At 35.8% G+C, this 26,468-nt stretch overlaps 1 protein-coding gene across 1 annotated transcript in view; it reads left to right on the top strand.

Annotated features, from left to right (window-relative positions):
- Positions 1–26,172, top strand: part of LOC145294025 (enteropeptidase-like) — a 212,099-nt gene extending 185,927 nt beyond the window's left edge. The window contains exons 24-26 of the mRNA XM_080140992.1: positions 2,501–2,751; positions 7,535–7,668; positions 25,568–26,172. Of these exons, the coding sequence (XP_079997118.1) occupies positions 2,501–2,751; positions 7,535–7,668; positions 25,568–25,744 (562 nt within the window). The 3' untranslated portion in view covers positions 25,745–26,172. The remainder of the gene's footprint in view (positions 1–2,500; positions 2,752–7,534; positions 7,669–25,567) is intronic.
- Positions 26,173–26,468: the final 296 nt, after the last annotated feature.

The following is a 26,468-nucleotide window of genomic DNA, read 5'->3' as shown; positions in this document are numbered from 1 at the left end:
ACTTGAAAGTTTAGGTGTAAAGTACTTGGACATGGATCAAACATTTTAATTTGATTTGAGCTCAAAACAATAAATGTTAAAGGATTCAAAATTAGAATGAAAAAAAATTGACCACTGCCGTCTCTACCGAATTACTCAGTCAATTTTTAGTCTAAACATGTGAAATTTTACATAAAGTGTATTCAGACATAGGGCAAGTTTTTAATCCTTTTTGGCCGAAAATTTGGCTGCCAAGGGGTCAAAGTCCAAAGATTTTACCTTTGCGGTCTCTAGCAAACCATTCAACCAATTTTGAGTCCAAACATTTGAAATTGTACATAAAGGTATTCAGACATGTAGTAAGCTTTTTAATCAGTTTTTGGGCGAAAATTTTGCTGCCAAAAAGTCAATATTGAAAGAGTTGACCTTTGAAGTTTTTACCAAACTCCTCCGTCAATTTTGGATCTAAACACTTGAAATTTTAGATTTGGTTACCTGGACATGAGTCAAACTTTTTAATATATTTATACATATGCACATAAAGTTATGAACAGTACATAGGACCCGAGCAAAGCTGGGCTGAACTGCTAGTCTTGAAATAAAGCTGAAACGTTGATGAAGATATAATTTTGTTTCTTCTGTTTTCATCTCTCCGTCACACAGGAATATTATTTTTATAAATGCCATCATTATGTATATAAAATGTCTTGCGTAGCGCATAATGGACGGACTATGCCAATAGCGCCCACGAACTTGCTGATTTTAATACTCTAATTTTTAATCGAACTATATTTTAATCGATTTCTCGTCGACTTTATATATTTTAACTTTCCATCACAACGTGGTTTAATGTATATTTTACTTTTCACTTTTTAATTTTCATTTCCGCTCTTTCTCACTTTTGCTTGCTCAACACCTGAAAATGATCCGTGGACGAATCGAAAGCGTTCGTGAAAGTAACAATTATGGAACCTTTATTAATATTTTCGATTTTGACATAAAAAGATTATACGGAAAATCGAAAAAAATAAAATAAGAACCATAAATCAAAGTATCTCCATTGCATTTAATAATTTTTGCTTGAATGAAAAAAATGCTGCCTAAATATACCAATTTTATACATACACACACACACACACACATATATATATATATATATATATATATATATATATATATATATATATATCTTGCAATTTGAAAGATTTAAAATTATAGATTTTGAATATTTCGAGTCGTATCATATATATATATATATATATATATAGAGAGAGAGAGAGGGGGGGGGGCTTTGGAGAGATGTAGGATATTGGTGAGTGTGAGAAGTTTTCTTGAACGATAAAGGGAAACCGCATTCTTTGCAACAGACTGTACGTGTTATTTTATTTCATGAATAACATTTCTCTAGTTGGCTAGTTTCTAGATTTGTTTAATAAGATTAATCTTGGTTGTCTCCTTTTTATTGTCAGTCGTTAAGTTATTACTTTTTCATTCTATCCATCTAAAAACTCTACCGAATACGTGGGGTATGTTTCCTGTTAGTCATTGTTTAAAATGGGCAGGCTTACGGGATTTATCTAATGGACCGCGTAACAAATTATGGAATCGGCTATTGCATTGATTACGTTTTAGTTAGTACTAGCCTGGGTGCCCGGCGTTGCCCGGCTGTTTGGACTAGTGTGTGAGCAAAAAAAAAAAGTAGACAGGAAAAAACGTGACGTCTTTGCCGTTGCGTCCATCGCCAAACCGGGAGTGGCGAAGGTTTAAATTAAGGTTAGTCAATCGAAAAGAGGGGATGACTTTTGAAAATATCAGCGAAAAAAAAAACCCTTCCTTGTAAAAAATTGCCTAATGTAGGGTGATGGCATTAATGGTTTTAGCCAGTTTTTCGATATTTGTTGTCTGAAGGGTCGAGCTTCAAAACGATACCGTTCTCGTGAAAATTTGTCGCCTCTGTCGAAAGTTTTAGGCATACATACATACATATATACATACGTTTAAACAGACAGATTTATATTATAGACTAGCCTGGGTGGCCGGCTTTGCCCGAGTGTTTGGAGCTATGTGTTTAGCAAAAAAAAAAAAAACGTGACAGTAAGCAGGCAGGCTCGAACCTGTACCGTGAAGGAGGAGAAGAACGTGAAAAAAAAGTGACGTCTTTGCTGTTGTACCCATCGCCAAACTGGAAGTGACATAGGTTTAAATTAAGGCTAGACAATCGAAAAGAGGGGATGACTTTTGAAGTGCTCAGTTGAGGGTGAAGGAATTAATGTTCTTGGCCAATTTTTCGATATTTGTCGTCCGAGGAGTCGAGCTTTAAAATGAAAGCGATCTCATGAAAATCCGTCGCCTCTGTCGAAAGTTTTGGAAAACATACATACATACATAAATATATACATACATACATACATACATGCATACATACATACAGACAGGTGAGATTTATATAATAGATTTCTTTTATTTTTTACTATTGTGTAGTTGTTATTGTTGTCGTTTTTTGTGTATGTTCTTTTTACAGGACGAGAATGAGTAAGTACCTAGTGAAGTTAGGGTCATTGAGTAGAATGTCAGGTGGTCAAAATATTGCAGTGAGGAAAATCATCGCTCATCCTGGATTTGAATCGAGGTATTACAGACACGATGTCGCCTTAATGGAACTCGCATATCCAGTGAATCTGAATGATTACGTTCAGATCGCGTGTCTTCCCTCTGGTCCAGTGATTCCAAATGGCCAATGTTATGCGACTGGATGGGGAGACGACGAAAAAAGTAAGTAAATATCATTTCCAATTAAAATGTTGTCCAAAGTTTATAGTATTGGGCGGGATCTTACTTTGTTATTATTAGCCAAATTACCCGACTATTCCAGGTTCCGTAAATATTTATGATCATTAAAATCAAGTTATGAAAACCCTCCATCATTATGGACTGGTTTTGAAAATTCCTCAGATGAACAATTTTTGCATACTGGTAATTTCTTATTAGCAAATCAAATTACTTTCTAAATAATGAAGTAAAAAAAAAACGGAAACAAACCGAGATATGTACATGCGAGTATTATGTTTTTTTTCTAAACAGTTCACTTCTTGTGAGTAAAAAAAAAATACTTGAGCTGAGATCGAAATCAAAACCTGCAGATAGTGAATCAAGTACGATAACCATTAGGCAGCCTGACACGAACTTTAAAAGGCGTTTTCAAACCTACTTGTTCTTAACATAAGTAATCTGTCGTGTGAACGATTCACGCATGTACATTCCAAAAAAGGGTTGGCAAACAGATAAAAATCTGATGTCCCCCCTCCACGTACCAATTTTTCAATTTTTAACCGTTAGCAGCGCTTTTTTTCTTCAGATGAAAACCAATTAAACATTTTCCACATGTCAGAATACCCTATATACCAAATGTCAAGTATGTAGATTAAAACTTTGTTGAGTATAGGTTGAGAAGTGTCCTCACACACACACACACACACACACACATACATACACACACACACACACACATGCTCACTTGTATATATATACAAGCAGAAAAAAAATCCGACGGCACCCACGTACTCATTTTTCAATTTTGACTCCTTAGCAGGGTTTTTTTTCTGATGGAAACTGATTTAAAAGTTTTCCACATCTAAATCTCTTCTATATTAAATTTCAAGTCAGTAGATCAAATATTCGTTGAGTATATAGGTTGAGAAGTGTCTTCAAACACACATTTTCGTTCGTGGCATAATAATTCTATTATCACCGTTTATATTTCATTTTTAATATTACTCTTTTTTTTTGCTCTATATTTTCAATCAAAATAATAACTGCTCCCTTCTTCCTTCCACGTTCAGGAATACTTGTTAATTACCTCATTATGATTATACATAGCGGCTTCTTTCTTTTTAACATCATACGATTTATGTAACAATAAAATAATAAGATTGCCGGGACACTCCAGAGAAATTAAGCTAATTAAGATTGCTTACTTAGAATTAGACTAGCTGTGGTGTGGGCTTTGCCCGGTCGTAAAATACGCTTAAATATGATATTTTAATTTGTCCAGATTTCGTATATATTATAGAGTAGTGATTTCAAAAGTAAAAAAAAAGCAAACCAAAAGTAAAACTGTAGCATTCAAAGTTGGTGAAGTTTCCACCTACCAACATGACCCGCGTATGAACTGATTAGGAATTAAAAATTAAAAATAAACTAAGATGAAGGTACAAAATGTATAACCGATCTTTACAATTTTGACCGATTATTGATCCATTAAAAGCTATTTAAAGACCCATTAAAGAACCACTTGTAAAACTCCAATCATTTGAGGCCCCTAGCGCCGCTCTGCGATTTTTAGTTTCGGGAGACATAGAGTTTGAAAATATGGAGATAGACAGGCAGAAAGACAGACATATAGCTTTTTTATATATTAAATTGTATTCAAGAATAGCAGAATACGTTTGTAGATTCTATTTCCGAACGGTTCACATTTCCTTTCCTGCAAAAATATCAAATATCTGCTAAGACTTTAGATGTCTCTTTCGGCAAGGGTTTGATTTACTATTTGCAATAAGGTAGAAAGCTCAAAAAATTACATATTTTATTTAAGAGGGGCGTGCAATAAGTAATGCCCCTGACCCACTTCCAGTTGTCTGATCTAGCTGAAATTTTGTAATTAATTAAAATTGTGGAAAAGTATGGAAATAAAAAATTTAAAAATGAAAGAAAAAACGTTTACAAGGGTTTTTGATATAGATGTACATAAGAATACTGTGATAAGTATATTTCAACTTAAATAGGGATAGTATAATAAAATTGTGGGGTCTTCGTTCGCGCCTGGCCTCCATATAATGAAAATAGGCACAAACTTTATTAAAGACTTTTCATATCTATCTGCGTAAGTATACTTTGATAATTATGTTTCAGTTTGAAGAAATATGGTATAATAAAATTATTGGGTGTTTGTTCCATAGAATGGAAATATGTCAGAAAGTTTAACAAGGTTTTTTAACATAGATCCACAGAATATTGTGATAAGTGTTTCAGTGTGAACAGGTATGGTATAATAAATTATGGAGTTTACCTATTTTATTTTTATCATATTTTGCTTTGGTTTTGATAACCCCAAATTCGAAGCTATCTCTTTACAACCCTTCCTTTTCATAATCTATCATACTTTCATAAATCAGAGTCCATTTTCTGTAGGCTGTTTTTGAACCTAGTCAACAACGGGTACTTTTGCTAGTATATATATATATATATATATATATATATATATATATATATATATATATATGTGTGTGTGTGTGTGTGTTATTTGTTTTAGCGATACGTCTTGAATGAATTCAGTTATTTACGAAAGTGCAGTTTTACCTAAAGTCGAGTTGGAAATAATTTTCCCTTTAACCAATTTGGTACCCCCACATGGGGGTGGTATATATATATTTTGACACGTATTTCGTCGTCTACTGTGGCTAATGGTTGAATCTAGCCAGATTCGAAATCGGGACCCCATGGTAAGAAGCCTAAACCCTTACCCCTCGTCCACCTCGCTGACTGTTCGGATGTATCGCGATTTACGTATATGTGATTTGTTTTTGCGATACGTCTTGAATGATATCAACTATTTTATTTTTTTAAAAGATGGGACATCCCAATCATCGAAGACAAAATTCATGCAAGGATGCCTAGACGGTCCACAACGTTTTATAATTATATAGATTCATTCAATTGGGCAGTGATGACAGAAATGTTATATTCAAGAAATTCGGGAAATCAATGCAAATATTAGGTTGGTGCAAAAATAATGTTTTTTTGGCGTTCAACTTTAAAAGATCATAACTCTTTTCATAATAAACTTTATTAATCGAAATAAGAAACCATTAGAATTGACACATCTTTGCCAACGAGAAACAAGTTTATTTATCCCATTAGCATGGAAATCAGGAGTTCTGGAGTCGATGAAGTCATTGAAGGCCGATTCGGATCACCTCGGCTTTCGAAGCATTTTTCTTGCAGAAAGTTGTCGAGATGCTTGAAAAAGTGATAATCGGTGGGCGAGAGGTCTGGTGAATATGGCGGATGAATATAGCTCAGTTCGTTCAGCTTCTGCAGGGTCACTTGAGCAACATGCGGGCGAGCATTGTCATGGAGGAGAATTGGTCCCTTCATATTGACCGATCTCGGGCACATCCGTCAATTTTCCGACAGTACTTCTCCACCGTAATCGTTTTATCCGGATTCAAGAAGCCGTGATGGATGAGACCGTTCGCAGATCACCTAACATTCACATAACCTTTTTTGGGAGAGGGTGCACTTTCGGCTTTGAGAAGTGTTGTAGAGCTTCTCTGACATCCAACCACTGTACCGAACGTCGCCGGTTGTCGTAGAGGATCCACTTCTCATCACACGTCACAATCCGCTCGAGAAATAGGTCGCTTTTGTTGCGCAAAAGAGCGTAGAAGACACCTCAAAACGATGATTTTTTTTAATTATCGTTCAAGTCATGCGGCACCCATTTATCCAACTTTTATTTCCATATTTGCTTTAAATAGTGAACGAATGTTGAGTGGTCAACAGCAACTTCTCATGTGGTTTTGCAAGGATCGGTTTCAATTAAGGCTTTCAAATGTTCGTTATCAACAGCAGTTGGCTGGCCGTGACCGTCTTCATGTTCGAGGCTCTCATCACCATTGCTAAATTTCTTGAACCACCGTTGTGCCACACATTGGTTAGTAGTTCCTGAGCCAAACGCATCATTAATATCACGAGCTGTCTCGGCAGCTTTTCGGCTTAGTTTGAACTGGAGCAAGAAAATCGTGCCGATTTGAATTTTGTCCATGCTGTCGAAAAGTTTGTCAAAAATGAATAAAGAGATTGAGAACGGTAACGAATAACACGATCCGATAAAGCGAAAAACATGCTTCAGGATTATATATAACATGGCTATATATATCGATGAATTAATTCAGAAATCATATATACAAGTAACATATGTGAGAAAACGATATTATTTTTGCACCAACCTGATAAATCTATAAACTGTGTAACGTTATTTCGCCTGAAGCAATTAAAGATTTGAAATCATAGAAACTGGAATGTGTGGTAATATATCGAAAAAGTCCTAGGATCAGGGGTTCACTGAGATTCTTGTTCATTGCCGATTTATATTTGGTAAAAAGCATAATATCCTTGTAGGCAATAGTTACAATATTTCATGACATCATGAGTGTGCATCTCATAGTAAACATTTTGGTTGTAGCGTTTCAATTATTTCTAATTCAATATCAATAATCAGTATAAATTTGATAAAGTGGATAAATAAGGTCTTGATATCATAAAAACTACTTGTCGATGACTATTTTAAATGTGATATTTATTCAAAATAGACGCGAATGCGTCTAAAAAATTTTAAATGTAAGTTTGTACTTATCGGCACTTTTTTTTTAGTATAAAGTTGCCTGAAATTTCGAATGTTCTGAAACAAAACCCCTAAAGGCACAAGTAGCCACGTGCATCAAAAGATGCCTTATTACTATTTAATTGTCAATGTTTTCGATATTCATTTCAGATACTAATCCCGAATATCTGAAGGAAGTGAAGGTGAATATTCTCCCTACTCAACTTTGCTTGAGATACTACCCATTTGCGGAAAACGTAACATTCTGTGGGAATAATGCCGAACCATATCAACCAGTTTGTTTCGTAAGTACATTTGTAGATTTCCCCCCCCCCTTTTATCCTTCCTTCTTTTTCTATCCATATTATCAACACCATTCCTGATTTTATTTGGTTATGCAAAAATAATGGCGTTTTTTTGACATTCAACTTCAAGTCAAAAAACGACATTATTTTTGCACGAACCTAATTTATACATATAGTTAATCTCTATCTCATTTATAAGCTAATATGCGAGCTTTTTGTGGATAAATAAATCTGAAATTTCCTCCTCTTCTGATGAGAAGCATTATGCTTCGAAATGACATGGCCTGAAGAGGTTATTTCTCTTTTTCCTTATTATTCATTTGATTGTAGTATCAAATGAACATAAAACAATATCCAGATATTATAATTTACAATAATATTATTAATTGGCTTTGTGTAATAGAAATTACTAGGTTAATTAAAATGTAACTAAGTCCATGTCTGTCTGTTTTCGTCATTGCAACTAGACTACTCAATTTCAAACCCAGTTAAACTAAAATCCCAGAAAAGTGTTCACTTTAATCGATATTGGATCACGATTTATTTGGCATCCGTCTTTATTTTAGTAGACAGTTTTAACAGTTCAGGTTCAATTTCAAATAAATTTTCAGGAAGTTCAATATAACAAAATGAACACAAACAATATAACAAAATAAAGTAATTCGATTAACAGGTACTGATTTACACGATTTTCTGCAGTGCGTGAATGACCATAATAAACACGCGAGGGTGTTTAATTCGCCATAGTTATAGCTAGTACGAAGAAATATGAGACATTTTGTGGAAAAATACGCTACTTAGTATTTACACGAGAGAGTAATTGACTACGATTAGTTGAAGGTTAGAAAAAAGTGTAAATACAAACATCGATTGACATTTGTAGTTATGTTGAGCTCGAGAATGTGTTAAAAATTTATAGAATTAATGTCGCTGATCGATATACATCGTATCAAACCATGATTTATTTTATCAGATATATATATATATATATATATATATATATATATATATATATATATATATATATATTTTACAAATAAAGACCAGTGAAAAATAAATCCTGGTTTCACCGCGTTCGCGCGCGCGCGTTCGCGCACGTGTGTGTGTGTGTGTGTGTGTGTGTGTGTGTGTGTGTGTGTGTGTGTGTGTGTGTGTGTGTGTGTGTGTGTGTGAGAGAGAGAGAGAGAGAGAGAGAAACCAGGATTTATTTTCCACTGGTCTTTATATTAAAGTTCCATCGTTTCAGAGCCGATTTCAACTGAATTTTCAGAGAGTATTACATTAACTTATAGGAATATTTTAATGTATATTCGATCGGGATTTTTTATATTAAGATTTCGGCATTTCAGACCCGATTTCAAATAAATTTTCATTGTTCAGGTCACTATTCGCAGATTTTAATCGATAGTCCACCTAGATGTATTATCCATTCTCTTTTATATTATAACTTCATCGTTTTGGGCATGGTTTTGATTAATTTTTCAGGTGTGTTAAACTCATTATTATAACGGATATTTACCAGTTCAAGCACGACTAAAATCTAACTTGCAGAATGTTTTCGTAATTGCCGCAGAATTTTTTAAACTATCTTGGATCACGATTATTTACTTTGCTAACCTGAACTAGAAATATTTTCCCACCAGCTAAATGGCGTCATTATGTAAAAAAAAAACCACATACTCAGGATAGATAATATTTTACCATAGAAATTAATTCCACCCCCCCCCAAAAAAAAGGCAAAATAAAGCAATTGGATTATTAGTTACAGATTTATAGGACTTATTTTAGTACATGAATGACCATAATAGACCGCGTGGATTTTTCAATTCGTCATGACTTTGTTAATTAATTTAGAGTCGACGGTGACTAAATGGTTAACGACACGGACTGAAAACCTAGGTGTGCCAAGTTCGAAACGCTTTTATCAAACCAACACTTGATCTTGTGTCTAACCGTCTAAAAAATGGGGTAAATAAAATAACTGATTGTCTAGTCTACTGTAACGAGATCGAACATTTTGAATAACAACTATATTCTAGATCAGGGGTCTTCAGAGTTTTCGAACGAAGGGTCATATTGCTGCCTTTTTAAAGCTACGTAGGCCAAAAAAAAAAAAAAAATTAAAAACCTGGCCGTGTTTTATACTTTTTTGCTTATTAGCTTTGATTTTTATTAAAACTAGTTCTCCAAAACCTCATTCTTTTAATTATTTTATGAACAAAAAGAAAACCGCCACAGAATTTTCACACATTTCCTTTTTTTTTTTATTATTATGATGATGATGATGATGATGATGATGATGATGATGACGACGACGACGATAATAATAATAATAATAATAATAATAATAATAATAATAATAATGTGGAGAAAACGGAATATTGGAAATGTAACATAAAGAACTGGACCAAAAAATAAAAGCAAAAGAAGCGAGATTGAGACGATATAGATATAAATCTGAACAATGCAAACAAAACAGAACATTTGAAGCTAATAAAAGCCAATTCTACCAAAATGTGAACGGCGGAAAAACAAAAACAAAACAACCAAATCCGACATAAATAATGTAGTAATATATGGGAAGAGCGACGAGATCACAATAGAAATGTCGAATGGCTGAAAGACATGAAAGAAGAGTTACAACAAATAGAAGAAGGAACAGCGAATGAAATTAGGAAGGAAACCCTAAAGAACACCATAGGAAAAATGGCAAACTGGAGAGCACCAGTGCACGACGGGATACATGCATACTGGTTCAAAAAATTCACAACCTTATACGAAATACTAGCCCAAAACCTGAGAAGATGTATACAGGAAGCAAGCGTATCAGACTGGATGACAAAAGCTAGAACTACACCGCTACAGAAGGACACGGAGAAAGGAACCGTCCCTAGCAACTATAGGCCAATCACGTGCTTACTAACTATGTGGAAGATACTGACAACACAACTGAAGGAACAAATCTACCACACACTGAATAACCGTGGACTCATCCCCGAGCAGCAGAAAGGATGCCAAAAAGGAAAAAGAGGAACACATGATCTGCTATATATAGATTAAAAGATCCTAAAGGAGGTAAAAAGGAGGAGAAAGAATTTAGCCATGGCATGGATCGACTACAAACAAGCGTACGACAGGATCCCCCAAGCATGGATAATAGAATGCATAAAAATGTATAAAATACCAAGCGGGATCACCAATGTAATAGAAAATGCAATGAAAACATGGAGACTGGAATTGACAGCTGATGGACAACACATAACAGAAATTAACATACAAAGAGGCATCTTCCAAGGAGACTCATATCACCACTACTGTTCATTATAGCCATGATGCCCTTGAACAGTATTCTGAGAAAGTGCCAAGCCGGATACAAGTTTTCCAATACAGAGGAAAAAAATGAACCACCTGATGTACATCGACGATCTGAAATTTTTTGCAAAGACCGAAAAGGAGCTAGATACACTAATTAACACTACCAGGATCTTCAGCCAAGATATCCAAATTGAATTTGGAATGGAAAAGTGCGCAAAAGTTATAAGAAAGGGAAAACTGGAAACGACAGAAGGCATGGAACTACCCAACCAAACAGAAATTGGGAATTCTGGAAGCGGACATCATCAGAGCAACAGAAATCAACGATAAAATTGGAAAGGAATACCTCAGGAGAACAAGAAAACTCCTGGAAACGAAATTATATAGCAGAAACCTAATAAAAGGTATAAATACATGGACAGTGTCACTAGTGAGATACTCTGGACCGTTTATAGGATGGACAAAAGAAGAACTGAGACAGCTCGATCAGAAAACCAGGAAACTCATAACTATGCATAATGCACTACACCCAAAGGACGTTATTGACAGACTCTACGTGAAAAGGAAAGACGGCGGGAGAGGACTGATCTGTATAGAAGACTGTGTGAAGGACACAAAAAAAAAGAACTAGAAAAATACATAATGCAAAACACTGAAAGGATAATTATGGCAGTGAGAGATACGGAGAAAAACCAACAAACAGAGAGACAAATAACAAAACGAGAAAAGAGAAGTGGGAAGAGAAACAACTCCACGGAAGATTCATAAGAATGACAAAAGATAACAATAACGAAAACACCTGGACATGGATGCGAAAAGGACATCTAAACCGAGAAACTGAATCCCTAATAACTGCAGCACAAGATAACTCGATAAGAACAAACCATATCAAAGCAAGGATCGATAAAACACAAGAAAACAGCAAATGCAGACTCTGTGGACAAAGCAACGAAACAGTAAACCATATAGTAAATGAATGCAGCAAACTGTCCCAAAAGGAATACAAAAACAGACATAACCAAGTGGGGAGGGCGGTGCACTAGGAATTGTGCAAACGGCTGCATTTTGAGCGTACAGATAAATGGTACAAGCATAAACCCGCAACAGCACTCGAAAACGAGAACCACAAAACCCTATGGGATAAACCCATCCAAGCAAGAAGACCAGATGTCATAATAATTAACAAGAAAGAAAAGTCGTGTCAAATCGTAGACTTTGCTGTCCCAGCTGACCACAGGGTGAGTATGAAAGAAAAGGAGAAACGAAGCAAATACACAGAACTAGCCAGAGTTAAAAGAGATTTGGATGATGAAGAAAATCAAAATAGTACCGATAATAGTAGGAGCACTAGGAACAATCCCGAAAAACTTCGAAAAAAGAATGGCAGAAATTGGAATCAGAGGAATAGCTGCAAAAATACAACGCCTAACGATAAGGAAAACGGCTGAAATATTAAGGAAAACCCTTGAATGCGGAGAATAACACAAGACAATATAACGAATAAGCGTTACAGGGAATGAAGAACACCGAAGCTGCAGATCTACATGTTCTACACCCCCCATCATGCATCTCTCCATTGTTTCACCACCGTTTCTCCCCCCCCCAAAAAAAAGTGATACCAAAGAGCCAAGAAGGGTCAAAGAGGATGGAAAGACCGAGGAGAGAGCACTGGCCAGACCTCCGCTGGACAAGTGCGAAGAGAACTGGGATCTTGGGGAGGCTTAGTGCCACTCAAATTCCAGTATAAACCAGTGGCCACTGCCAGCGAGAAATCAATGGTAAGAGGTTGTTGCGATGATGCAAATTTATTTTCAAATGCTATCTGTTGTGAAGGAACATAACTGGCTATACACCGGTTACAAACTATATATATATATTGGACTGTTTGGCAGACAGCGGCAGACAGCGGCAGACAAGCAGTCGCAGTAAGACGGATAGTCTTACGTGTTGATTATCAGACTTTCTTCCCCATACTTGTTACTATGTACTTCTATTTACCTTAGGCGAGCAGCCTTACGTTTCTGTATTATAAATAAACCCCATTACACATACCACTCGGTGTAACTCACGTTTGTCTTTATTTCCTAAGTATTTAGGAATATAACAATGGCGACGAAAGGATGTTCTTTCTCTTAACAGAGATAAATTACCGTACCAAGGACTGTGTACAATGCAAGGATTTTTTGTTTTACGAAAAAAACAAACTACACAAGGATTTTTGACCATGTGCGTCAATGAATTTAAAAAATTTTCCTACCTAAAGTAGCGAAAAGTACGGATTTTTCTTCGTAAAGAACTCACAAGAAATTATAGAAACATGTTCAAGGTAAAGTGGAATTTATATTTATTTTGACAAGTAAAAAAAAAAAAAAAAAAAAATGGTCGCAAGTTGAATTCGAAACTACACTAAAGGATTACGAGTTTCGAAAGAAAAAATATAAATACAACGACTATTGTACCATTTTATGCCACGTGGGAACGGCAGCCATATATATTTTTTTTTTTTTTGGGAAAATTAATTGTTTGTTATTGCCTTTATATAAATAATTGGAACTATTTGTCGTGGGAAGTAAGAAATATTTTGTGTATGAACTTACGTTGTTGAAAAAAAAAAAAAAAAAAAAGAATTATTTTACAAAGCCTGTTGAATTACTATGGATGAACTTTGTTGAAACGTGTTGTGTCTGCATATTGCTACTAATTTACGATATACGTAAATTTACGATTTTTCTTTGGAATTATTGTGTAGAATTCGAAAAGACATTTTTGTACTAGAAGCTAACATGGAACAATTAGCAGAGTTAACTAAGGCTCTAGCCCTTAGCATCCAGGAACAGACAAAAATGACTCAACAATTTTTAGCGCAACAACAACAACAACAACAAATTCAACAACAACAGCTACAGCAACAGCTGCAACAACAACAAGAAAGAACACAAAAAACTTTAGAGGCACAACAAGAACAAACAAACATACTACAACGACAAATGTCGACACAGCAAAAGAATTTAGAAAAGCTAATTCTAACGTCGACCGGGAAGAAGACTAATTTTTCTGCCGAGGGTATTTCAAATTCACTAACGGAATTTCGTTACTCCCCGGATACTGGTGTTACTTTCCCTGCATACTACAGAAGATACGAAACAATTTTTACGAAAAGATGTTTAGACTGGACCGATGAGGAAAAAGTTACCCTGCTACTACAAAAACTGGGTACTGATGAAAACACCAAGTATGCAAATCTAATTCTACCAAAAAAACCGGAGGAGGTTTCGTTCGAGGAAACAATTAGTACCTTGTCGAAAATATTTGATAAAAGGGATAGCCTATTTCACTCTAGATACAAATGTTTGAACATTCAGAAGGCAGAAGCTGAAGACTATCTAGAATATGCTTGCACTGTGAACTGTTTATGCGAATCATTTAAATTGAATGAAATTTCCGCAGACCAATTTAAATGTTTAATCTTTGTACAAGGTCTCACAGCACCAAGGGACAAAGATATACGTTCACGGATCCTAACAATTATGGAGGCGGATCCTAACATAACATTGCAAAAAGTCACTGAAGAGTGTCAACGTCTGATTAACATAAAGAAAGACAACACTCGCATTGAAGAGAAAAGTATTTTTAAGGTGCAGCAAGTAAAAAGGCAAGGGACCACAAGAAAGTCCAGGTTCCAAGAACACAGGATCCTTAAAGGATACAAAGACCCAAAGCTAAAGTGTAAATGTTGTGGTAGTTTAAGACACAACAATAAGACCTGCTGGTTTAGGAACAAAATATGTTATGAATGTGGTCTCAGAGGTCACAAGGGAACATACTGTGCCCAGAAGAAAAGACAAGGGACCGATAATGTAAATACGCTTCGCATGAATAAAGAAAAAAGCTGCGAAAGACGGAAATATGTTGATGTTCGGATAAATGGACATCTGGATACATTGCTTCTGGATAGCGGTGCAGATATTAGTATTATAAATGAAGATATATGGAAAAGGATAGGTCGACCTGAATTAGCGAAAACCAGAAAGACGGCGAGAAGTGTGTGCGGCAAAAGATTAGAGTTCAAGGGAGAATTAAAATGCAAAGTGACATTCGCTAACCAGACTCATAAATCCAAAGTGTACGTCGTACCAGGAAAGAATACATGCCTGTTTGGGGTAGATTGGATTGTCCTGTTTAATTTATGGGAGAAACCCATAAATTCGTTTTGTAACGTTTTAACTGCAGAAAAAGCAAACCAAAGGGAAGACTTCCTGAAGGATTTGAAAACTGAATTTCCCAATGTTTTTGCCGAAGGACTAGGACTCTGTATTAAGACAGAGGCAAAATTTGAATTAAAGAAAAATGCCACTCCAGTATTCAAACCTAAAAGGAATGTGCCTTTTTCAGCGATGGACGCAATCGAAAAAGAGTTGGATAGACTTCAACAACTGGAAGTCATTGAAAAAGTTAACCACACAGATTGGGCAAGTCCAACCGTGTATGTAAAGAAAAAAAATAACAGAATAAGGGTCTGTGGAGATTTTTCAACGGGTTTAAATGACTGTCTATTGGACCATAATTATCCCCTTCCGTCCGCAGAAGATCTGTTCTCTAAGCTTAACGGAGGAAAAATTTTTTCTAAGATAGACCTCTCAGATGCTTACTTGCAAATTAAGATCAGCGATGAATGCTCCAAATACTTAGGCATAAATACTCATAAGGGCATTTTTAAGCTAAAGAGGCTTCCTTTTGGATTAAAGGTTGCTCCTGCTATTTTCCAGCAAATTATGGACACGATGCTGGCAGGGTTGGAATTTTCAATGGCTTACCTTGACGATATCCTAATTAAAAGTGAAAATTTGCAAGATCATAAGAAGCATGTAAAAGAAGTATTCAAAAGAATACAGGAATTTGGTTTTAAATTGAGCCCAGAAAAATGCGATTTTTTTATGAAAAAAATTAAATATCTAGATCAAATAATCGACAAAGAGGGTCGAAGACCGGATCCACAAAGGACTGAAGCAATTGAAAAGATGCCTGCTCCAGATTCAGTGACAAAATTAAAATCGTTTTTGGGATTAGTTCAATACTATGCAATTTACATCCCTAACATACATAATTTAAGAGCTCCTCTTAACGAGTTACTGAAAAAGGGTGTTAAATGGAACTGGAATAAGGAATGTGAATCTGCTTTCCAAAATATCAAAAGATGTCTACTGTCAGACTTAGCATTGGCACATTTCAATCCAGAAAAGGAACTAATACTAGCAACGGACGCCAGTGATTACGGTGTTGGCGCTGTATTACTTCACAAGTATGAGGATGGTAGGACAAAAGCTATCGCCCATGCTTCAAGAACGTTGGTTGCAGCGGAGAAAAATTACAGCCAAATTGAAAAAGAGGCGCTGTCGATAATATTTGGAATTACAAAGTACAATCGATTTCTCCATGGACGATCTTTTATTTTGCAAACCGACCATAAACCCCTACTTACCATATTTGGATCAAAGAAAGGCATTCCCACACATACTGCGAATCGATTACAGCGATGGGCTGTAACCCTCTTAAACTATCAGTTTAAGATGGAACATGTATCCTCAAAAAAGTTAGGACACGCAGATGCATTATCACGGTTGATCCCTAAAAGAAGCGAAAGTTTCGAAGAAACGGTAATTGCTGCGCTTAAAGACGAAAGTGAATGTACAAGTTCAATGTGTAATATGATACGTGAACTTCCGGTAACTTTCGAAAAAATAAAAAAAGAGGCAGTAAATGACATTTTCATTAAGAAAATGAAAAATCAATTGGGATGGATAAAAAAAAATAAAAAGGTAGATCAAACAACGCCTTTTTCCATCTGTGAAGATGTGCTCATGTATGGTGAGAGGATCGTAATTCCACTAACGTTACAGAGGAAAATTCTGAAGGAATTTCATACAGGTCATCCGGGCATTTCGAGAATGAAATCCCTTATGAGAGGATATGTGTACTGGCCTGGTATGGACAAGGAAGTTGAAAAATGTGTCAAGACATGCAGAGGATGTCAATTAGCAGCTCGAGATCCTCCAGTAAAAACGACGCCATGGCCAAAGACGGACCTACCCTGGTCACGTCTGCATATTGATTATGCGGGACCTATAAATGGTTATTTTTACTAGATTATTGTAGATTCTTTTTCAAAATGGCCAGAAATATTTAAGTTTAGACATCCAACAGCAAAAAACACTGTGAGTGCGCTTAATGAAATTTTTAGCCGTTTTGGAGTGCCAAAAACCTTAGTGAGCGATAATGGAACAGCATTTACTGCTCATGAATTCAAAGAATTCTGTGACTCACTAAATATTCTACATATGACAACACCTGTGTACCATCCACGATCGAATGGGTTGGCCGAAAAAATTTGTAGATACGTTTAAAAGGGCACTTAAGAAAAATCTTACTACGGACACAGACGAACAATGTATTCAAACATTTTTAGCAATTTACAGGGTGACACCAAATCCTAATAATAATGTCAATTCTTCCCCGGCTGAGCTAATGTTTGCAAGAAAGATAAGATCTGTCTTCGATAGGCTGCTACCAGAGAAAAAGAAAGTTTTCAAAAAAGAAAACCTTAATACCAAGTGCTTCTCCCCAGGTGAAAATGTATATTTCAAAAATTTTCAAAATGGACGAAATCAGTGGGTTGAAGGTATTATCAAAAAAAGGATTGGGAGCATGGTCTATACCATCCAAGGATTAAGTTTTGTCTGCAAAAGACACAGAAATCAAATACGTCCCAGACTGTCTCCAAATGTGGAAGAGACACCAATGGAAACATTGTGCGATATTTTTGATATACCAAAACCAGCGTGTGTACCGCAAACAATGAATATTTCGCCTGAACCGACCATACGGGCTGGACAGAAACCTTTACCCCGGGTAACGCTGACCAGAAGGAAAAGCGCAAGAAAGAGAAAAGTTACCAGGAGATTAAGCCCTGACCCTAAAAGGAAGAGGTATTTAAGCTAAAATCAGGAAGATTTCAGCTTCAGGGGGAGGTGTTGTGAAGGAACATAACTGGCTATACACCGGTTACAAACTATATATATATATTGGACTGTTTGGCAGACAGCGGCAGACAGCGGCAGACAAGCAGTCGCAGTAAGACGGATAGTCTTACGTGTTGATTATCAGACTTTCTTCCCCATACTTGTTACTATGTACTTCTATTTACCTTAGGCGAGCAGCCTTACGTTTCTGTATTATAAATAAACCCCATTACACATACCACTCGGTGTAACTCACGTTTGTCTTTATTTCCTAAGTATTTAGGAATATAACACTATCGAAGGAGGAGGAGAGAGCTGGACATCTGGGGAGACTTGTTGTCACTCAGCTTCCAGAGAACACCACAGGTCTCCAATCAGATCGTTTGCTGACTTGTGTGAAAGCTCCATGTGAGCTAATAATAATAATAATAATAATAATAATAATAATAATAATAATAATAGTAATAACAATAGTAATAATAATAATAATAATAATAATAGTAATAACAATAGTAATAACAATAGTAATAATAATAATAATAATAATAATAATAATAATAATAATAATAATAATGTGTAGTTTAATAGCAATGGGTAGAGGTGGCATTTTGAATGCAACTGATTTTGTTGATCAGTTGAAGATTGAAAGAAAATTTTTAATTCAAACATTTATTGGTTGCCATTTGAGCTATACTGAGCTGGTGAATGTGTTATGAAAAACAAAACCAATTTTTTAAATTAATCTCATCTATCGAGAAAAAATCTAGAGAAAGCAACAAAGCTAGATTTGAGATCGGGTTGAGCAGAATTCAGACTTTGGCTCCCTCTAGCGGGTACTGTGAAATTGACTGCATATGCAAAAATTATCACACCAAAAAACGTCGGCATTCTATAATAGTAAAATGTGAGCTATGAAAAACCTTTAATTTTCCAACACTTTCTTCCTACTGGTGAATGTACCTCCAACCAGTTTCGCATTTGAGATCACTGAAAGTAACGTGGATCGCGGAGTTTAACGCAACGTGGCGGCTTTATCAATTAGGCCAATAACTCACGTGTCAGAAAAGAAACGTTCAGATAGCAATAAACTGTTATGTAAGTTAGCCAATAAAATGTTTATATTCTTTATCTGAGAATAAACTATACTTAAATAAGAATTTAAAGTGGTATTTATAATCAAATAAGAAAAGAACGTCACGTAATTATTTAACTTAAATACAACCATTTCTCCCGGTATTATACTTCGGATATATTTTAGATGCGTAATAATTTGCAGTATTTGGATTTGTTTATACCCAATTGTTGACCGGTGTCAGTATATCAATTCCCTTCTTTACTTAGCTCCCAACGTGTTGAGCTAGTACGATGAAAAGTGTGAAATTTCGTAGAAAAGAAAACGCTATTTAGTATATACACGAGAGAGTAACTAACTACGATGAATATATTGCCGTATTGTTTTTATTGGCAAAAAATTAATTAGAAATCACGTTTTTGAGCAAAAATAATTCACTTTGACTAATACCGTTTATATCTGCTTTTTGTTGATTATCGAAAAGGCCACTTAGTTTTAAAGTATACTAACAGACCGGCCGGTGCTGTCTGGTCGTAAGATACGCTTAAATATATTTTAATTCATGCAGCTTACGTATTTATTATTATAGAGGCAATTTTTTATCGATTATTATATTGAACCTAGTGTATAATAGTGAGATAAAACTATATATATATATAAAATGGGTTAAGAAATTCCAACGGGAGAAAGATGTATATTTAAATAAGGGGGTGGTCACCAACAATGTGTATTTTTTAACATTATTTTATTATTCCGTGTCTTGGTTTTTCATTGACAATGATGTTTAGATCATTGTGATAATGTTTTTAAATCATTGAAATCGTTTTTAACGCGTTTCAGACGTTCTGTGAAGCGTCCTTTTCAGAAATTATTTAAAATGCTTAGAATATATTCAAGATGTGTTGGAGATGTAAAAAGAGCATTTTCGTAGTTCATTTGAAATGTTTCCAAGAGATGGAAACGTGTAAGTGAATCTACTTTTCATTGGAATGTTCAATTTTTATTACTGTTTTATTGGGCTGTGGTCACTCCTGTCTTATGTTTCTCTCTCTCTCACTCTCTCTTTCTACTTGTGTTTTTATTTATCTTTCTTTTCTTTTTTTTTCATTTTTTTTTTAAATTCAATTTTCACCCCAAACAAGGCACAGTGCCACTTTGAAGCAGGGGGCTACTATCAGGGACTTAATTAGCGGGGTCATTATGAAGGGAGATGAGTAGAAGATGTTTGTTAACATTACACTTGAACTTCTGCATATCATTGCAGTTGGGAAAGCAGACTCCCGGAAGGGAGTTCCAAAGACCCGCAGTTCTGGGGAAGAAACTATTGGAGTAAAAGGCTTTCTTGCACCTAGGGATCTCTACTGTAAAGGGATGAGACTTAGTAGCTTGTCGGGTTTGTCGGGGGTAGTTACGTCGGGGAGGTACAAGTGTTTGCAGTTCGTCAGAGCATTCACCATTGAAGTATTTGTAGAACAGGCAGAGGGATGCAACATCTCGTCGATGGGACAGAGGCTGAAGCCTAGATGACAGTTCGGGACCTATCAGGTTGGCGACTCTCTTTTGAACCCTGTCCAGGAGCGAGAGACAAGAAGCAGATGCACCAGCCCAGATGTGACAACAGTACTCCATACATGGGCGAATGGTTGCCTTATAGAGGTATAGGATACTGTCAGGCGTAAGTAGTTTTCTAGCACGGTAGAGGGAGCCAACCTTCCTTGCAGCAGCCTTGGCAATGCTCTCAATGTATCTATTCCAGTTCATATTCCCTGTAAACGTTAGGCCGAGGAGTTTAAAAGAAGTACTTTCAGGTAATGTGTTCTTGGCCATTGCTATTGGTGGCAGAGAAGATTTCTTGTAGTTATTGAAGGAAACAAGCTTAGTCTTAGCAGCATTGAATGTGACCATCCATTTTTGTCCCCATTCCACTACGGATTGGAGGTCATCCTCTAGCGTTTCTGCCATTTTTTTGGATATGTGTTCATTTGTTTTACCCTCATATCTGTTATAGAGAGTGGTGTCATCGGCAAATATACCCATCTCCGAAACAATTTTATCAGGGAGGTCATTTATGAATATCAGGAATAATAGAGGTCCGAGAATAGATCCCTGAGGTACTCCCGCATTTATGTCATATTGTTTGGATGTACGACCGTCGAGGACAACTTGGATTTTTCTATTACTTAAGAAGGATTTAATTACATTATGAATTCTTCCAGTGATTCCACATGATCTAATTTTCCTTAGAAGACCATCGTGCCATACCCTGTCAAAAGCCTTAGATATATCGAGGGCCACCGCTCTACCCTCCCCTGTTTTATCCAATGAACGGTATATACGTTCAGAAACTACAGTGAAGATATCTGCTGTTGAACGGGCTTGCCTGAATCCATATTGTTTGTCAGTCAGGAGTTTAGCAGCTGTTAGGTGATGGACTAGGGCTTGATTAACTAAGGACTCAAATATTTTGGCGAAAAGCGGGAGGAGGCTAATGGGGCGATAATTTAGTGGGTCAGTTCTTTCACCAGAATTCTTGAAGACTGGTACCACAGAGGCGGTTTTCCAGCAGTCGGGAAAACAAGATTCGTTAAGGCATTTATTGTAAAGTTTGGACAGAATTGGAGCAATCTCGGCAGAGCATTTTTTTAATAGCACAGCCGGGATAAGATCTGGTCCACATGCTTTTGAGGTGTCTTGGTTTTTTATAATAGCATGTACCTGAGAAGGGGTGATTTTCAAATCGTCTAGTGAGGTGTCTGTTCGCAGAGGAAAATCAGGGAGTGAATGGTGTACCGAGTTCAGTGTGGAGTTTGAGGCAAACCGACTGGCAAGCAGATTAGCCTTGTCAGTTGCCGTGCAAGCAACCTCATGATCGTTTGATAGTGGGGGAATAGTTGACTGTCCATTATTTACTACGCTGTTGTAGATTTTCCAAAAATCCCGGGTTCCTAAATTCTGTGCTTCGATGCGTTTTCTGGTGGTTTCAGAGTGTGTGTCTGTTTTCTTTTATTGGTTTGAAGAATGTGTGTACTGTTTTATAGTATTATGAAGTTATTTGCTTCCCTAGGAATGTAATCCAACGTCGTTACTAATGTGTATGTGTGAGGAGGGGGGGGACCAGCTCCTCTGAAATAAGAGTACGAGTGTTTTCATTCAATTTTGATATTTATTTTTTGGATTCTTAGATTTAATTATTGTGATTTTTCGTTTCAGTCTTAGACTGTTCGGGTATTATTTATACTATGTTTGTTTAGATAAAGGGGTGTATTTATAAATATATATAGGGATTTTTTTAATGTTTCTATTTATTTGTCTCCCCATGTTGGTATGGCCAGACCCAGGATCAGTTCCTAGTGTGGGGAAGATCTCGTTCCCCAGAGAGGAGGGGCCACTTGGAGGAGTATAGGTATGGGAGGGGGATGATAGAAGGGATGATAGTTATCTCAGTCATGAGAGCTTTCTCCTCCACTGACTTAGGGTGGAGCGAGGTATTGGAACAAATATTACACTATGGTTCTAGGTGTTTCCTAGTGTTGTTGGTTTCGAGGTTAAGTAGGGTTGGTATTGTTCAGTATGTTGTATTAGAGACAGGGGTGTTATGTCTGTGTGTGGTTGTATGCGCGCGCGTGTGTGTGTATGTTTTAATGTGTCGGTTCTGATTTATGTGTGGGTGTGTATATGTATATGTATGTGCATGCGAGTGTGCCTTGCATTTCATGTTTTTGTGTGTTGATATTAGGCTCTGTTTAGTTCTGGAGTGAATCTTGTTATGAAGCTTTTTTCCTGTGTAAGTAAATAAAAATAATTGTTTGTTTGGAAGATTGCCATTTTTTTGAAGCTATTTCCACTGCATGTGTGTACGTGTTTTGAAACATAGAGGTGTCTTTTATCTGCAATTTTTATGTTGCTCTTATGTAAGGCCACTCTATTGCTGATATTTTTGGTGGCGCCTATGTAGGATTTGTTGCATGCTGTGCATCTTAGTGCATATACTACATTTCTGGAGGTGCAATTTAGATCCTTTTTATTTTGAATGCTTGTGTTGGATTTTTGAATGTGTATGTGTTTCCTTCTATTATTATGTCACATACTCCACATCGCGTTTTGTTGCATTTTGTAACCCCTTTTGTAGTGTGTGGAACGAGTTTTGATAAAGTTAGGATGTGTTTTAAGTTTTTGGGTTGGCGTTTGCTTTTTATTATTTTTGTTGTTTTAAGTATGTTGTTTAGTTTGTCGTTCTGATTGAGGAGGATAAGGTTTATTGTTATCTGTGTAAATAGTTCTGGGTTATTTGTGTTGTGTGTAGAGACGTATGCTAAAATTTGTTCTTTGCTGTGCTCTTTTGGGATTCTTAGTTGGTCTATTGGAATTTTTTCAGCCAGTTCAATACCTTTCTGTATTGGTGGTAGTGGATATCCTCTTTTCCGCAGTGTTATTTGAAGTTCATTCCGTTTAGTCGAACGGAGGTGTCTGTCTGTTACTATGGTGCAGACTCTACGTGCTAGGGAGTAGGGTATTGATTTTAGACAGTTTTTAGGATGGTGGCTTTTGAAGTGGAGGTATTGTTGAGTATCTGTGGGTTTGTGGTAGATGTCTGTGATTATGTTGTTGTTTTTTATTGTTACTGGGATGTCTAGGAAAGTTAGTTCTGTGGGGCTTTGTTCTAGTGTAAAGTTTATTTTTGGGTGTAGATTTCGTAGCAAAGTGTGGAGTTCTCTGATATCCCCCATGTGGTTCTCCAGAGGATAAAGCAGTCGTCTAAGTATCTTTTCCAAGATTTTATGAAGAGTGTTTTTATATTGTGCCTGTATTTTTGCTCTATTCTTTCATAAAGGGTCTCTTCTAGGAAGGCGAGTTTAAGGGTGGCATATGTCGATGCCATTTTAGTACCCATTGCTGTGCCTAGTATGTGGATGTAGTTGTCATTATTGAATTGCAAGGTAACGTGCTGAAATAATAACGCTATCATTTAGAAACGTATTCTTCACATGAGGAGGAGAGGGTGTTTTGTAACTATTCTTTGCTTTCACCTAACGATTTAATAAACCAATTATACCGTAAATCTTGAATTTAACTTTACAATACTATTAAAAATAGAACGCCGACTTCTCTACATAAGCACTATGATTTCTTTTAATGAATAAAAAGGTCGCGAGTAATGTCGAAACTCACTTCACTAAATAATATACGTAACTAAAATATAGGAATTTCATTTATTTGGTATATATATATATATATATATATATATATATATATATATATATATATATATATATATATATATATATAGGGGGGACACTTAACCTATGTACCCAACGAACTTTTGATCTACAGCCTTGAAATTTGGTATATAGGGTATTCAGGCATGTGAGAAACTTTTTTATGGGTTTTCATACGGAAAAAAAATGCTAAGGTGTTAAACTTGAACAATTGGTATCGAGGGGGATCATCGGATTTTTATCTGTTTGTCAACTGTTTCATAAAGTTTGAAAACACTTTTTTTAAATACCGTGTCAAGCTGCTCTAATTGTTATCGTACTTGACTCGCTGTCTTTGAGTTTTAGTTTTAACTTCAGCTCAAGTATTTTTTTTTTTACTTAGAAGTAAACTGTTTAGAAAAAAAAACATAATACTCGCATGCACATATCTCAGTTTCTTTCCGTGTTTTTACTTCATTTTTAAAGGGAGTTTACGTTATGTTTAATACCGAGCAACGCCGGGTAAATCTTCTAATATATATATATATATATATACTCTAGAGCTTTGCAATAGTACAAAATATATACTTATTGCAAGTGTTTTATTCCATAGAAGGAATTTCATCAGACTAACAGTTAGCCTCTCGAGTTTTTAGTACAAAGAAACAAACATTTGTGTAGCTCACGGTCTATGGGGATGTATTTTGACACTGTTATATATATACACAAATGCTTACATATTTGTAGAATAGTATGGGTTGTTCTTAAAATGAACCCATTATCTTTATGTGAAAAAAATAACGTCTGTTTTATTAATGAAAAGCATAAACATGCTTTATTAGTTTGTTTTAACGTAAAAAGTCATGGTTTTAAGATTCAGGGAAATAATTAAAAATGAAGTCCATTTTTATTATATTTATAAAAATAATTTTTTAAAATTCGAGGCAAGATCAAGTTATTAGAAAGACGACCATAGATTTAATTATCTTAGTAGTAGCTAAAAATTTGTAAAGATTTTGTAAAAAAAACTTTATTATCAACAATCTGACTGTTTGACAGATCTTGCTTGATAGGACTTCAGACATGACGTCATTTTTCAGTGCAAAGGCCTGAATCTATATTTACATGGGTCACGTTTTAACCTTCTCGCCAAGAGGTAAATCAAAGACTTATTTCAATATTTGCTTGTTTTTATTAGCTTTTTTTTATTTGATCTATTGTTATGTGGTCATTTATTGTTTCGTTTTTATGCTTACTTTAATGGGTTATTTTATTGTTATGGATTTCTTTCTGTTTTATAGGGTGACAGTGGCGGTCCCCTGCAGTGTACGAACAAACACGGACATTGGGAAGTTGCTGGCGTGATAAGTTACGGACAGGTGAACTGTTTGGGCAAAATCAGCTCTCCCGAGGGCTTCGCTGATATCTACGCGCATCTAGATTGGATCATAGAGAATGCACCTGACTTATATAAATAAGCATTAATGAATGCGCATGAGGACATTTATGAGTGACAATCTGCAGGCAGAGAAACGAAGAGCTGATGGAGAAGATGGGAAAAAGAGCCAACAACACACAAATCTACCAGCATATACAATATAAAATTCACCTTTCTATTTAAATGTATGTATGTATGTATGTATGTATGTATGTATGTATGTATGTCTAAAACTTTTTACAGATGCGACGGATTTTCACGAAATCAGTATCGTTTTGTAGCCCGACCCTTTGGACGACAAATATCGAAAAAATTGGCTAAAAACATTCATTCTTTCACCCTCAACTGAACACTTTTCTACAAGGATGGGTCGCTTTTTTCGACAATATTTTCGAAAGTCATCCCCTCTTTTCGATTGTCTAGCCTTAATTTAAACCATCGCCACTTCCGGTTTGGTGATGGACACAACGGCAAAGACGTCACGTTTTTTTGTTTTTTTGTTTTGTTTTGTTTTTTTCACGTTCTTTTCTTCCTTCGCGGTACGGATTCGAGCTTGCCTGCCTACTACCACTTTTTTATATTTATTTATTTTATTTATTTATTTTATTTTATTTATTTATTTATTTTATTTTTATTATTTATTTATTTTTTTTTTTGCTCAACATACACCTCCATTCACCCGGGAAATGCCGGGCACCCAGGCTAGTTAAAAAAATAAAATAGACTTACGGATATCTATCCGTAGTTATAGCAGGTTGACTTTC

The sequence above is a fragment of the Euprymna scolopes genome, chromosome 15, assembly GCF_053919585.1.
Source record: "Euprymna scolopes isolate OS-2025 chromosome 15, ASM5391958v1, whole genome shotgun sequence".
Taxonomy (NCBI): Eukaryota; Metazoa; Mollusca; class Cephalopoda; order Sepiida; family Sepiolidae; genus Euprymna; species Euprymna scolopes.
This window is presented reverse-complemented; position numbering and strand designations above follow the sequence as displayed.